This window comes from Bombina bombina, chromosome 8 (assembly GCF_027579735.1).
Source record: "Bombina bombina isolate aBomBom1 chromosome 8, aBomBom1.pri, whole genome shotgun sequence".
NCBI lineage: Eukaryota > Metazoa > Chordata > Amphibia > Anura > Bombinatoridae > Bombina > Bombina bombina.
The window spans coordinates 36,243,524-36,259,471 of NC_069506.1; the positions used below are offsets into that span (position 1 = coordinate 36,243,524).

Sequence of the window (15,948 nt, forward strand, 5' to 3'; positions counted from 1 at the left end):
GTCCTCCTCCAGAGGCTTTTTTTTATTGCCAGGCAGCTGGCAGGTATAGCCAATCAAATCCATACCACCCACCCCATAGACTGTAATGGAGTTAGCTCCTGGCTACTAAGTCAAGCTGTTAACTTCAGCATGACAGTGCAGGTGCATTGAAGCCCTAAGAGAGGGGACGCAGGCTTCTACAATCCTGGAATACTTTGAAAGCATTGCAGGAATATATACAGTTAAATTTTCTTTTTTATTTTAGCGCTCAAAGACATAGTTCATGCATTCAACAATGTTTTGTATGGTCTTAACATTGCTTTTCATTTTATTGGTCCTAAAAATGTGCATTTTGGGTGATAGCTATTCACAATAAGTGCATAAAAGGTGAAAACATTGTGTTAACACAGCATTTAACAGAGCAGACACACATGCACTCTCATTAGAAGTAGTTCATTTAGATAAGCTGTAGTGGCGACTCCTCTAAAATAATTTAGCCATTTTAAAAAAAACAAAACATCCCCTTTGTCTCTCTGTGACTACATGATTGTGACTAGCAGCATCTCTTGCCTATTCTATATCTAACAGACAATCTGTACCCCTTTATGTTACAGGTCACTCTCGAGTGCCCGGGCAATGATGAGGTGCCACGTGTGGACAAACTAGTGGAGAAGATCTTGCGCTGCAGCTGTCAAGCATGTGGGAAAGAATTAAGCCAGGAGGGGCCACTATTCAATGAATTCCTGAACACAGCTGAAGAGAATCTACCCCCTGCAGAGAGCCTCAGCCGCCACCAACCACCTCCACAAGAAGAAGAATCACCACCCCAAGCACACCGGGAGGCAGAGAGCGAGGAATGAGCACTTTTTCATCCTCAAAGACTCAGAACTCACTGTAACCGTATACTACAGTGCATAGTCCCACAGTCCCATGGCCAGAGATTGAACCAATGTCTCAGCACTATGGTGGGCAAGAAACTGAGACTCAATAGTTGCCACCTCTGCCCCCAAAACCATAGATATGACCTAATAACTCCTGGATGGTAGTGTTGAGATCTCTGATAAAAACTACACCAATCCCACTAACTCATGGCTGGAAATAAACATATCACTTTAGTATGACGGAGTGGAAAGACCTATAATATACTATTACCACTGTTTCATTGTAACAAATACAGTATATTATAACAGTATGATTGAGAAGAGATCTTAGACCCACAATACACCACAAAAAAATGGACAAGACCAAAGGCTTATCTGTTTCAACAGAATGATGGAGAAGAAGTATTAGACCAACCTGTATAATCTCCAGGCCAGAGATATAGGATATCATGACAGCATTATTGAAGGAAGATCTGCCACTCATTATATCTCAAGACCAGAATTATAGCCTTCACAGTGTGGAGAGACTTCATAACTTCCATTAACTATTCCTACTAGCATAATGTTATAGGAATAACTAACACCATAGTTTAACAGAGAGGATACCACACCACTCCTGATATCTTATGACCAACTATGTAACCTGTAATCACAGTATGATGAAGAGGATATATGAAATCCATAATTCTACACTTCTGTTATCTCATGGTCATAGATATAACCTATAATCACAGCATGTTGGAGAGGGAACCTCAAAACAATAATGACTACTCCCACTCAAGGAGAGGGTCATATTTTTGTAAACCTCTGACAGTCAGCAGATGAGATACCTCTATCAAACTCATCATCTTTGACTTAAATACAGAGGCGTTGTATAGTGTCACTACAGTCCTGTGACTCTGACCTGTAAACAAAAACAATTTGCATTTGATTTTGAGAAATACTGTCTTTAGCATGGATTTGATTTTTGTAGAGGAGACTGTTCTCTATCTGATGTTTGAGATGTAAGATACTGTTGTAATATTCTGTAGTTCAGTAGTATATTGAAGTCATTATAAAGCAAAACACTGATATTCTGATGTTTTACCACTGTCCTGAAGATTTGGGGTCCCTTGTAGTGCTTTAATTGCCACCTGGAACCTGCTGCATAGTCACTTTTCATACAGCTAATGGGCTTAAAGATTTGTACAATAATTTTACTCCAAATAATCTCAAAAATAAATATATTCAATTGACACAAATAAAGCTTTTTATTTGCAAGAATCTAATAACTAGAATGTCTATTTCCAATCAATTGTCATCAAGATTCTGAATAAATTCTAACTTTGTTTTCAACAATTGTAAGTCGTAGTTATGATAAAACAACTCAAAAATTGTAAATATTGTGTGTGCATCTTTGTATTAATAATTTGATGAAATTGGTATGAAGAGGGCTCAACAGTCCCCATTTATGCAAGACTGTCTTAAACTGGGATCTCTGCTTGGCAATCTCAAGTTCTCAACCTTAAGCTCTGTATTTCCACTCATAAGACAGTTTGAAATGGTGTTCTCATGAGCGTCTATGAATCCAGTCAGTGGGCTAGATTTATTAACACTCAGGCTGCCAAGAACCCTCATTGTTAAGGTGAGCCAATGTTCGAAATTCATAGAGGCTCGCTTTACTGATGAATTAGCTGATCACCATTGGGTGTTCCTGTGATTAATATTTATATATATATATATATATATATATATATATATAGTTTAGTTTAGTTAAATGGGACAATTCATGATATGTCACACAGCAAACGAGAAACGCCAGAAAAATGGAAAACAGTCATTACAACACTTTGGAAAACATTCACAAAAGAGGTCTGTAAATGTGTGTAATTAATGTATTCAGATGTCTATTTTGTTATATTAAAGTTACAGATGCAAACGGGGTGCTGATTGGGAACAATATGGGGTGTTCCAAGACATTCCTGAGGTGCAGATACAATTTTTTATCTAAACTGTGACTTCGTATGTGGGATTTAAAGAGATGCGATTACCATTTAAGAGTATTTTGTTTTTCGCAATCATACATCGTTACATCAAAGCTAACAACATTTTCTTTATTTTTCTTGAAATTTTTTGAGTTTGGTTTTGTGCATATATTAAAGTGGCCTCTTTTATAGAGGTATAATATAGGTGATTACTGTAGCAGAGGAGAGGTAACTGCTGTAATGAAATGAAGTAAACCTTGCACTGGCCAAGATTAGGTAATCATCAACAGATAAATAGTCATATGTCCTTCTCTGTTTTAATCTCATGCTTCTTAGAAGTAAATCATTCCAATTAGTTGTCCAAAACAAGACATTGAAAGGAAAGTCAACACCAGAATTTTTGTTGTATAAAAAGATAGATAATCCCTTTATTACCCATTCCGCAGTTTTGCATAACCAACACTGTTATACACTATTTACCTCTGTAATTACCTTGTATCTAAGCCTCTGCAAACTGCCCCCTTGTTTCATTTTTTTTGACAGACTTGCATTTTAGCCAATCAGAGCTGGCTCCCTAGAACTCCACGTGCATGAGCTTTAAGTTCCCATGGGAATAGGACCCTCAATTCCCCCTGTATTTGTCTGTAATATTTTGTCTTTTATTGTATTGTTTCTTCATTGTACTGTTATCCTTGTACCCATGGGCAGCGCTGCGGAATCTGTTGGCACTTTATAAATAAATAATAATATTAATAATAATAATTATCGCCTAGATTTAGAGTTCTGCGGTAGCCGTCAAAAGCAGCGTTAAGGGCTCCTAACGCTGCTTTTGGCCCCCCGCTGGTATTTAGAGTTGTGCAGGTAAAGGTCTAACGCTCACTTTCAAGCCGCGACTTTTCCATACTGCAGATCCCCTTACGCCAATTGCGTATCCTATCTTTGCAATGGGATCTTCCTAACGCTGGTATTTAGAGTCTTGGCTGAAGTGAGCAATAGACCCTCTACCGACCAGCCGCAAAAAAAAGTCAGTAGTTAAGAGCTTTCTGGGCTAACGCCGGTTTATAAAGCTCTTAACTACTGTGCTCTAAAGTACACTAACACCCATAAACTACCTATGTACCCCTAAACCGAGGTCCCCCCACATCGCCGCCACTATAATAATTTTTTTTAACCCCTAATCTGCTGACCGCACACCGCCGCCACCTACATTATCCCTATGAACCCCTAATTTGCTGCCCCTAACATCGCCGACACCTACATAATATTTATTAACCCCTAATCTGCCCCCCCCCAACGTTGCCGCTACCTAACTACACTTATTAACCCCTAATCTGCCGACCGGACCTCGCCGCTACTCTAATAAATGTATTAACCCCTAAAGCTAAATCTAACCCTAACACCCCCCTAAATTAAATATAATTTTAATCTAACGAAATAAATGAAATCTTATTAACTAAAGTATTCCTATTTAAAACTAAATACCTGTAAAATAAACCCTAATATAGCTAGAATATAACGAATAATTATATTGTAGCTATTTTAGCATTTATATTTATTTTACAGGCAACTTTGTATTTATTTTAACTAGGTACAATAGCTATTAAAGGGACAGTCTAGGCCAAAATAAACTTTCATGATTCAGATAGAGCATGTAATTTTAAACAATTTTCCAATTTACTTTTATCACCAATTTTGCTTTGTTCTCTTGGTATTCTTAGTTGAAAGCTTAACCTAGGAGGTTCATATGCTAATTTCTTAGACCTTGAAGCCCACCTCTTTCAGATTGCATTTTAACAGTTTTTCACCACTAGAGGGAGTTAGTTCACATATTTCATATAGATAACACTGTGCTCGTGCACGTGAAGAAATCTGGGAGCAGGCACTGATTGGCTAGACTGCAAGTCTGTCAAAAGAACTGAAAAAAGGGGCAGTTTGCAGAGTCTTAGATACAAGATAATCACAGAGGTTAAAAGTATATTAATATAACAGTGTTAGTTAGGCAAAACTGGGAAATGGGTAATAAAGGGATTATCTATCTTTTAAAACAATAAAAATTCTGGTGTAGACTGTCCCTTTAAATAGTTATTTACTATTTAATAGCTACCTAGTTAAAATAATTACAAAATTACCTATAAAATAAATCCTAACCTAAGTTACAATTAAACCTAACACTACACTATCAATAAATTAATTAAATAAATTACCTACAATTACATACAATTAAATAAAATAAACTAAATTACAAAATAACAAACAAACACTAAATTACAAAAAATAAAAAAAGATTACAAGAATATTAGGCTAATTACACCTACTCTAAGCCCCCTAATAAAATAAAAAAAATAAAAAAAATAATAAAGGTCCCTACCCTATTCTAAATTAAAAAGTAACCAGCTCTTTTACCAGCCCTTAAAAGGGCTTTTTGCGGGGCATGCCCCAAAGTAATCAGCTCTTTTGCTTTTAAATAAAATACAACCCCCCCAACATTACAACCCACCACCCACATACCCCTACTCTAACCCAAACCCCCCTTAAATAAACCTAACACTACTCCCCTGAAGATCTCCCTACCTTGAGCCGTGTTCACCCAGCCGGGCACTGATGGACCAAAAGAGGACATCCGGAGCGGCAGAAGTCTAAATCCTATCCGGGCAGAAGAGGACATCCGGACCGGCAGACATCTTCATCCAAGCGGCATCTTCTATCTTCATCCATCAGACGAGGAGCGGATGGATGAAGACCTCCGGCGCGGAACATCCTTCTTCCCCGACGACTAGACGACGAATGACGGTTCCTTTAAATGACGTCATCCAAGATGGTGTCCCTCGAATTCCGATTGGCTGATAGGATTCTATCAGCCAATCGGAATTAAGGTAGGAATAATCTGATTGGCTGATTCAATCCGATTGGCTGATCCAATCAGCCAATCATATTGAACTTGCATTCTATTGGCTGGGTGAACACGGCTCAAGGTAGGGAGATCTTCAGGGGGGTAGTGTTAGGTTTATTTAAGGGGGGTTTGGGTTAGATTAGGGGTATGCGGGTGGTGGGTTGTAATGTTGGGGGGGTTGTATTTTATTTAAAGGCAAAAGAGCTGATTACTTTGGGGCATGCCCCGCAAAAAGCCCTTTTAAGGGCTGGTAAAAGAGCTGGTTACTTTTTAATTTAGAATAGGGTAGGGACCTTTATTATTTTGGGGGGCTTTTTTATTTTATTAGGGGGCTTAGACTAGGTGTAATTAGCCTAATATTCTTGTAATCTTTTTTTATTTTTTGTAATTTAGTGTTTGTTTGTTTTTTTATTTAGTTTATTTAATTGTATGTAATTGTAGGTAATTTATTTAATTAATTTATTGATAGTGTAGTGTTAGGTTTAATTGTAACTTAGGTTAGGATTTATTTTACAGGTAATTTTGTAATTATTTTAACTAGGTAGCTATTAAATAGTAAATAACTATTTAATAGCTATTGTACCTAGTTAAAATAAATACAAAGTTGCCTGTAAAATAAATATAAATCCTAAAATAGCTACAATATAATTATTTGTTATATTGTAGCTATATTAGGGTTTATTTTACAGGTAAGTATTTAGTTTTAAATAGGAATACTTTAGTTAATAAGATTTAATTTATTTAGTTAGATTAAAATTATATTTAATTTAGGGGGGTGTTAGGGTTAGGGTTAGACTTAGCTTTAGGGGTTAATACATTTATTAGAGTAGCGGCGAGGTCCGGTCGGCAGATTAGGGGTTAATACTTGAAGTTAGGTGGCGGCGACGTTGGGGAGGGCAGATTAGGGGTTAATAAGTGTAGTTAGGTAGCGGCGACGTTGGGGGGGGCAGATTAGGGGCTAATAAATATTATGTAGGTGTTGGCGATGCTAGGGGCAGCAGATTAGGGGTACATAGGGATAATGTAGGTTGCGGCGGTGTCCGGAGCGGCAGATTAGGGGTTAATTGTGTTATGCAGGTGTCAGCGATAGCGGGGGCGGCAGATTAGGGGTTAATAAGTGTAAGGTTAGGGGTGTTTAGACTCGGGGTTCATGTTAGGGTGTTAGGTGCAGACTTAGAAACTGTTTCCCCATAGGAAACAATGGGGCTGCGTTAGGAGATGAACGCTGCTTTTTTGCAGGTGTTAGGGTTTTTTTCAGCCCAAACTGCTCCATTGTTTCCTATGGGGGAATCGTGCACAAGCACATTTTTCCAGCTAGCCGCTACCGTAAGCAACGCTGGTATTGAGAGTTGAAGTGGCGGTAAATATGCAACTTTACGCTCCCTTTTTGGAGCCTAACACAGCCCTTCAGAGAACTCTAAATACCAGCGTTGTTTAGAAGCAGCGCTAGAAAAAAAAGACGCGTAGCTAACGCACCTCTTTGGCCGCAAAACTCTAAATCTAGGCGAATGTTATCTATATGATACACATGAACTAATGACATCTAGTGGTCAAAATACATTCAGATTAGAGGCAGTCTTCAAGGTCTAAGAAATTAGCATATGAACCTCCTAGGTTTAGCTTTTAACTAAGAATACCAAAAGAACAAAGCAAAATTTGTGATAAAAGTATATTGGAAAGTTGTTTAAAATTACATTCCCTATTTAAATTATGAAAGTTTTTTTTGGACTTGACTGTCCCTTTAATGAAACAATCCATTAATTAATTAATTACATTTTTAAATGTTTAAATTAATTTGTTTGTATATGTGTTGTATCCAAACCTGAGAACAAATACATTTTAGGATTCAGTTTTAAACAGGACAGAATATCTTTTCTCTGTGCCCCATAAGTGGAATGTTTTACCATTTAATTCTGCTCTAATTCATTAGAGTGTATAATTTATTCATTGCTGAGCCTTGATTACTATGTCTTTGACACCCACATAGTAATCTAGGTAGATTTATTAAGAGGTGAATGCCCCTATCATTTGCAGCTTCGCTCAATTAAATCCAAAACTTATATTTATGAAGCAGCAGACTGATGTGAACTGAGTGATTGACAGGCCCTGCTCTTGTGCAAGTGGGGAATGAATGCGCCACACAATTTACCATCTCAGGGAGACAGGTTAAATAAATGTAATCCTTGTCTGTCTGATCTATGATAAATCTACAAAAATATAACTTTTTAATAAATTAGAGCATGTCATTTAGCTCTCCAATCAGGTGCAATTAACTTAAACTTTTCTTTAGTACTATAAGGTCCATTACAGGATTCTGGAAGGTACAACTTACTATAATAGCTGTGTATCTCGCTAAGAGGTGTTTCCTACAAGTGAAGGAGAGACACGTTCATTACGATATATATAAAAAAACACATTGAAACTATACAATAAAAGGCTATAATACAGAAGACATTACTAATCATATTAATAATATTTGTGAAAATATGTTTTACATGTACGAGGCAAGCAGGAACGCATGGAAATGGAGTTCCTGCACTATTTTTGCAGATGGAACTAAGTTCCCCCTGGACAGAGTGCAGAAATGCTTCAGTAAACACTGCTGCTGTTGTGGGAGGAGCTGGAGTACAGTCTGGTTAGAGGGATAGTGAGATCCTTTAGTAATGGGCAGTTACACTTCCTACAATACACTAAATATAAGCATGTCAGCGGTCCTGCTGTGTGATCACCCCACACTGTGTGGAAAACATGGTGCTTACATTTTTGTGTGGCTTGCTCTGGGGTTATTTAGCTCCCCTCAGCAGAAATAGGACTATTGCACCTTAAGTGGGTGAGACTCTTTGACAGAGTAGGAGTCTATGGCCCAAAGGCAACCATTCAACCCTTCATTGGATTTAATTTGCTTTCATTAACCAAAGTATATAGATTATATACTTATAAATACAGTGTGTGTGTGTGTGTGTGTGTATAAGTGTGTGTGTATGTGTGTGTGTATATGTGTGTGTGTGTGTATATGTGTGTGTGTATAAGTGTGTGTGTATAAGTGTGTGTGTATAAGTGTGTGTGTGTGTGTATAAGTATGTGTGTATAAGTGTGTATATGTGTGTGTATAAGTGTATGTGTGTATAAGTGTGTGTATAAGTGTGTGTGTATAAGTGTGTATATGTGTGTGTGTATATATGTGTGTGTGTATAAGTGTGTGTGTGTATAAGTGTGTGTATATGTGTGTGTATAAGTGTGTGTGTGTTGAAAAACAATATTAATTGTGAGGGGGTGGAAGTCTTGGTGAGTTCACACACTTTTTTTGTAGGACTTTACCCCTGTATGCAGCAAATTGCAAAAAGAGAGTTGAGTATTAAAATATAAGGCAATCATCCTCTAGACAAAGCTATTATTCCTATATGTCTAAACAGTAATAAGATATGACAGTACACCTGAGCATGCGTGAAACGCGTCAGATCTTCCACACTGCCCTTCCACACTATGTGTGTTTGTACTTAAACAGTGTGAATAAACTAGCATTACGGATCTGGCTTCTACCTCTTTTTGCTCTTTACAATCCTCCTCTAAACAAGTGAGTGCGACAAAGCCTAGACATACATGTTGGCCTCTTTGGGCTCCATGAGTTATATCCCTTTATGGGATGTGAGTAAGGAGTCCATGTCTGCTTTTTCTTTCTTTCTCTTAGGTAGATCCCAGAGTAATTTACACATAAACAAAAAAAAAAAGAGAGACATGCTGAACTGAGAATGAAGACCAGCTGGGAAAAACATGCCTGTTTGATTGGCCAGTGCCGCTAAAGGTGCAGTCTATCTTAACTCACTATAACTTTCAGAGAGGACCATGTTCAACAAATTAGTTCATATCCACAATGCAGCCCAATATGTATTAGAATAATTTGCTTCATGTTATTCTGTACATATTATGTAATGATATATGAATCCTTTAGGCTTAGCACTAGGTGTATATAAATTGCAGATTATGATTTTTGGCTTCTCTAGAAAGCATTGAACAAGGCAAAGTCCTTATATAGTGTATATATATGAAACAGATAGACCACACTCACTGTATTTAGCAAACAAAAAACTGTTCTTTATTACATAGGTGACGTTTTGGGGTGCAAAAATGATATTACAAACAAAGTTTTAAAGCATACAGGATCGCTGTGGGATAGAGATCACTTCAATCTTCCTACTTTTTGTATGTGCTTGGCATTATCATATCACACAATTTCCATTTTATCAGCTTCTGACTTAATTGAAGTAAATATGGATTAAAAAAGATATGTAACTCATTTCCCCCATACAGCTGGATAAATGTATGTGTTTACAGTGTTTGTAGAGGGTATAGGACATGGAGTACATATAATGCACAGCTTAGTTGCGGCTCTATTCCAAATAAATGATAATAATAATATTTGCAGTACTGGGACTGTAACTACATGGGCCAAACACTGCATTTATCTACATAAACATATTGATTTGAGGAACTGATTATCCTAATAATTGATCATTTCTATGATCAAATATCAATATATTTATTACTTTACTAACACTAAACATTTATTTAAAGGAGATATTTTTATGTTGTTCATTATAGTTCCCTCTAGATGGCGCTAGTGCTTCATTCAGTTTTTTTTTTTGTAAATTAAAAAATGGGAGTCATTTTCAATTCAATAAGAAGTCTGCCAGTCTTTCAAGTTCCTATATTATTCTATAGAGTCAGTTAATTAAAATGGCACTAAAAAGACTAAATAGTAAGAAAATGCTAAACATAATGATGTATTTAAAGTAAAGATTAGTATTTGTATTTTTAAAATAATATTAGCTGAGAAATATTGAATAAATTAATAGATTTAGCTTAGATAAAATAATATGTGCCACCATGTTGTAACCTAGTGTTTTCTTTTAGAAAAAAAAATCTTATCTGCTCTGCCGAGACCAGTTAGGGGCATATAAATGAGCTGCTAGATTGTTTAGCCAATAGCTGTGTAAACTACAGCAGTGTTAGGTTAATTCTTGTTTTAAAAAGTTGAGCTATTGCAGAAAAGGGGGACAAAATAAATTGATATTTGATCATAGAAATTGATGTATTGAAACAATGTAAAGCATTTGTGTCTAATAATTCAAAAGCACTAACTGATTTACTTTACATTTTTAGGGTGTGTAGTGACTGTCAGTCTAAAGTAAATTTTCAGCCAAATCTATTCTGCCATTCCTAAATTATAATTATCTGGGGGGAAAATAACACTTCTTTGAACTTATAGGGATATGAAACCCACATTTCTTTCATGTAATTGGCAAGAATCCATGAGCTAGTGACGTATGGGATATACAATCCTACCAGGAGGGGCAAAGTTTCCCAAACCTCAAAATGCCTATAAATACACCCCTCACCACACCCACAATTCAGTTTTACAAACTTTGCCTCCTATGGAGGTGGTGAAGTAAGTTTGTGCTAAGATTTCTACGTTGATATGCGCTTCGCAGCATTTTGAAGCCTGATTCCTCTCAGAGTACAGTGAATGTCAGAGGGATGTGAAGGGAATATCACTTATTAAATGCAATGGTTTTCCTCACGGGGATCTATTTCATAGGTTCTCTGTTATCGGTCGTAGAGATTCATCTCCTACCACCCTTTTCAGATTGACGATATACTCTCATATTCCATTACCTCTACTGATAACGGTTTCAGTACTGGTTTGGCTATCTGCTATATGTGGATGGGTGTCTTTGGTAAGTATGTTTTCATTACTTAAGACACTCTCAGCTATGGTTTGGCACTTTATGTATTTATATAAAGTTCTAAATATATGTATTGTACTTATATTTGCCATGAGTCAGGTTCATGTATTTCCTTCTGTCAGTTTCATATTTGGGAAATGCATTTTTTAGGAAAACTTATTTCTTACCTGGGGTATAGTCTTTTTTCAATTGACTGTCATTTTAAATTTGCGGGCAGAATTAGGCTCGCGAGGGCGCAATATGCCAAACTATATTGCGTCATTTTTGGCGCGAGATTTTTTTGGCGCAAAATTACGTTCGATAAAGCAGATTCATCATTTCTGGCGTCTTTGTTGACGCCAAGTCCTTTCACAAGGTTGCGTCTTTAATGACGCAAGTGTGTCATTTCTGGATGTTGTTAGCGCCAAAAAAAATTCTCTGTTTGTTTGTGTGTCATACTTGCCGCCAAATATTTTCATTATTTTAAACCCCATTCCTATATGCCTCTTGCCTTTTTTCTCTATCAGAGGGCTATGCTGTTTGCATTTTTTTCCCCATTCATGAAACTGCCATTTAAGGAAATTGATAATTTTGCTTTATATGTTGTATTTTCTCTTACATTTTGCAAGATGTCTCAATCTGATCCTGTTTCAGAAATCACTGTTGGAATCCGGCTGACTGATAACAGTTCTACCAAAACTAAGTACATTTTTTTGTAATCTTATGGAGATTATATCTCCAGCTGTGGTTTGTAATAAGTTGTCATGATAAACTTTTACATGCAGAGAATGTTTCCATCAGTAATAGTACATTGCCTGTTGCTGTTCTTTTAAACATCTAATGCACAAGATATACCTGTGAATTTATAAGAATTATTTGCTGATTCTATTCAGAAGGCTTTGTCTGCCATCCCGCCTTCTAAATGTAAAATGTAAAGGTCTTTTAAAACTACTCATTAAGTTGATGAAATTTCAAATGACCGAAAACATACAGAATTATCCTCCTTTGATGAGGATCTATCTGATTCAGAAGATCCTTCCTCAGATATTGACACTGACAAATCTACTTATTTATTTAAAATGGAGTACATTTGTTCTTGAAGAAATGTTGATTATATTGGATATTGAGGAGATTAGTCCTCTTTATATTAAACTAGTAAACGTTTATAAAACCTCCTGTGGTTATTCCAGAGGTTTTTCCAGTTCCTAATGCTATTTCTCATATGATTTATAAGGAATGGATTAGGCCTGGTACTGCTTTTATTCCTTCTTTAAGGTTTTAAAAATTGTATCCTTTGCCAGCAGTTAGATTGGAGTTTTGGGAAAAAATCCCCAAAGTTGGGGCTATCTCTACTCTTGCTAAACGTACTACTATTCCTATGGAAGATAGTATTTCTTTTAAGATCCTTTAGATAGGAAACTTGTATCTTATCTAAGAAAAGTTTATTCATTTTCAGACAAACAAAGAGGGGGCACCCTAATAGATTGATATAGAGGGTCCAAAGAGGGCAAAAAAAGTAAAATTAATATAAGGTGAGTTATATTATGCAATAGGTGAGTTAATTATGCAATAATAGCAGCAGTATATAAATAAATAAATATATATATTTTTTTATGCTGTGATAATGTCTCTGATATTGGGATGAGGCAGCAAACTGTGAAGATCCAGGCCGGGATCCAGAAGCAGCAATCTACAAACACAAGAAGAGACAGATGCGCCACATGGCCCAATATTGTTTGATCCAAAACAAATTAATGAATATATGAGGAATAAACTCACATTTAGGAGAGCACCTCAATCAGTGCTGTAGAGACAGTCTGGGATCTATTACAGTCACCCAGCAGACCAAACTCCCACAAAGATTAAACTCACATTTAGGAGAGCACCTCAATCAGTGCTGTAGAGACAGTCTGGGATCTATTACAGTCACCCAGCAGACCAAACTCCCGCAAAGGTGTAATATCTGTATTCAAAATGATAAGAGAGACACAGGTGCCAACATGGCCTAGTATAGCAGGAACAATGATGATAAAGAGCCAATGATAAGAGAGGTACTCACAATAGTTGAAGCATCTCCCTTGATGCTATAGGAGCAGGATGGGGTCAATTCAGTCACCCACCAGACTTGATAATAGGCACTCGGGACAGTGTGGATCCAGAAGTAGGCCAAAAACGGATGGACTCAAAAAGAATCCCTTAGCAAAAGGGACAACTCACAAAAAAGAGAGTAGCAAGTGTTCCAAGATAAATTATTTTAATAAAAGATTAAAAACACAGGCTACGCGTTTCTCAGCTCTAGGCCTGATGAAGCCTGATGAAACAGCCTAGAGCTGAGAAACGCGTCGCCTGTGTTTTTAATCTTTTATTAAAATAATTTATCTTGGAACACTTGCTACTCTCTTTTTTGTGAGTTGTCCCTTTTGCTAAGGGATTCTTTTTGAGTCCATCCGTTTTTGGCCTACTTCTGGATCCACACTGTCCGGAGTGCCTATTATCAAGTCTGGTGGGTGATTGAATTGACCCCATCCTGCTCCTATAGCATCAAGGGAGATGCTTCAACTATTGTGAGTACCTCTCTTATCATTGGCTCTTTATCATCATTGTTCCTGCTATACTAGGCCATGTTGGCACCTGTGTCTCTCTTATCGTTTTGAATACAGATATTACACCTTTGCGGGAGTTTGGTCTGCTGGGTGACTGTAATAGATCCCAGACTGTCTCTACAGCACTAATTGAGGTGCTCTCCTAAATGTGAGTTTATTCCTCATATATTCATTAATTTGTTTTGGATCAAACAATATTGGGCCATGTGGCGCATCTGTCTCTTCTTGTGTTATTCATTTTCAGGTCTTTTTCTTAGGCCTGCAGTTTCTTTGGCTGTTGTTGCAGCTGCTTCAACCTTTTGGTTGGAAACTTTAGCGCAACAAGTATCGGATCATGATTTGTCTAGCATTGTTAACTTGATTCAACATGCTAATAATTTCATTTGTGATGCCATTTTTTGATATTATCAAAATTGATGTAAAATCTAGGTCTTTAGCTATTTTAGCTAGAAGAGCTTTGTGGCTTAAATCGTGGAATGCTGATATGACTTTTAAGTTGAGATTGCTATTTCTTTCCTTCCAAGGTATTAAATTATTTGTTTCAACTGTTGGATTCAATAATTTCAACTGTCACTGGGGGAGTTTTTTGCCTCAAGATTAAGATCTAAGGGTACATTTAAAGCTTCTAACCATTTTTGTTCTTTTATAAGGAACAGAAATCTAATTCTTCCCCAAGGAATCTGTTTCCAATTGGAAGCCTTATTCAAATTGGAATAAATCCAAGCCATTTAAGAGATTAAAGTCAGCCCCCAAGTCCGCATGAAGGTGCGGGTCTTATTCCAGCTCAGCTGGTAGGGGGCAGATTAAGATTTTTCTAAGATGTTTGGATCAATTCGGTGCAAAATCATTGGATTCAGAGAATTGTTTCTCAGGGGTACAGAATAGGATTCAGAGTAAGACCGCTTGTGAGAAGTTTTTTCTCTCTCACACATTCCAGCAAACCCAGTTAAGGCTCAGGCTTTCTTGAAGTGTGTTTCAGCCCTGGAGTTATCTGGGGTAATCATGCCAGTTCCGTTTCAGGAACAGGGTCTGGGGTTTTATGATGAAGCGCCACTAGAGGGCGCGAAACATGTCAGACGTTTTTTTCCATTATCTGCACCATTTTTTTGATGAAGGAATAAAGGAATAAAAATTTCTATTTAACCTATACTGCTGTGCTGCTGGACTTTTCATTTATTTGGGCACGTTTTACTGCAGTAGGTTTGCTGCTTTATACTCAGCATTGCACCCAGCCCATATGCACGTTTCTTCTTTGCCCTGAGTGTGTGGCGTCTGACGTCACTGAAGAGAGCCGGACAGGAGCGCCCTGTGGTGAGTTCGGAGCGGCCGCGTCTACAGTCTTGTCTGGGGTTTTATTCAAATCTATTCATTTTCCCAAAGAAAGAAAATTAATTCAGACCAGTTTTGGATCTAAACATTTTGAATCGATATGTAAGAGTACCAATTTTCAAAATGGTGATTATAAGGTCTATTCTGCCTTTTGTTCAGCAAGGGCATTATATGCCCACAATAGACTTACAGGATGCATATCTTCATATTCCGATTCATCCAGATTGCTTTCAGTTTCTGAGATTCTCTTTTTTAGACAAGCATTACCAATTGTTGCTCTTCGTTTTTGGCCTAGCGACAGCTCTAGGAATCTTTTCAAGGTTCTCGGTGTCCTACTCTCTGTTATCCTTATTTGGACAATATCTTGGTAGTCTTTAAGTTCTCACAAATTAACTTCTGTTGTTTCTTCATAGACATGGTTGGAGGATCAATTTACCAAAAAGTTCCTTGATTCCTCAGACAAGGGTCACCTTTTTAGGTTTCCAGATAGATTCAGTATTCATGACTCGGTCTTTAACAGACAAGAGACAATTTAAATTGGTTTCAGCTTGTCGGAACCTTCAGTCTCTATTATTCCTT

General features: G+C 37.1%; 1 protein-coding gene across 2 annotated transcripts in view; it reads left to right on the forward strand.

Annotated features, from left to right (window-relative positions):
- Positions 1 to 2,198, forward strand: part of NBL1 (NBL1, DAN family BMP antagonist) — a 48,019-nt gene extending 45,821 nt beyond the window's left edge. For both annotated transcript variants that reach the window (XM_053690301.1, XM_053690300.1), the window contains exon 4: positions 594 to 2,198. In XM_053690301.1, coding sequence (XP_053546276.1) covers positions 594 to 839 — 246 coding nt within the window. In that variant the 3' untranslated portion in view covers positions 840 to 2,198. The remainder of the gene's footprint in view (positions 1 to 593) is intronic.
- The last annotated feature ends 13,750 nt before the right edge of the window (positions 2,199 to 15,948 follow it).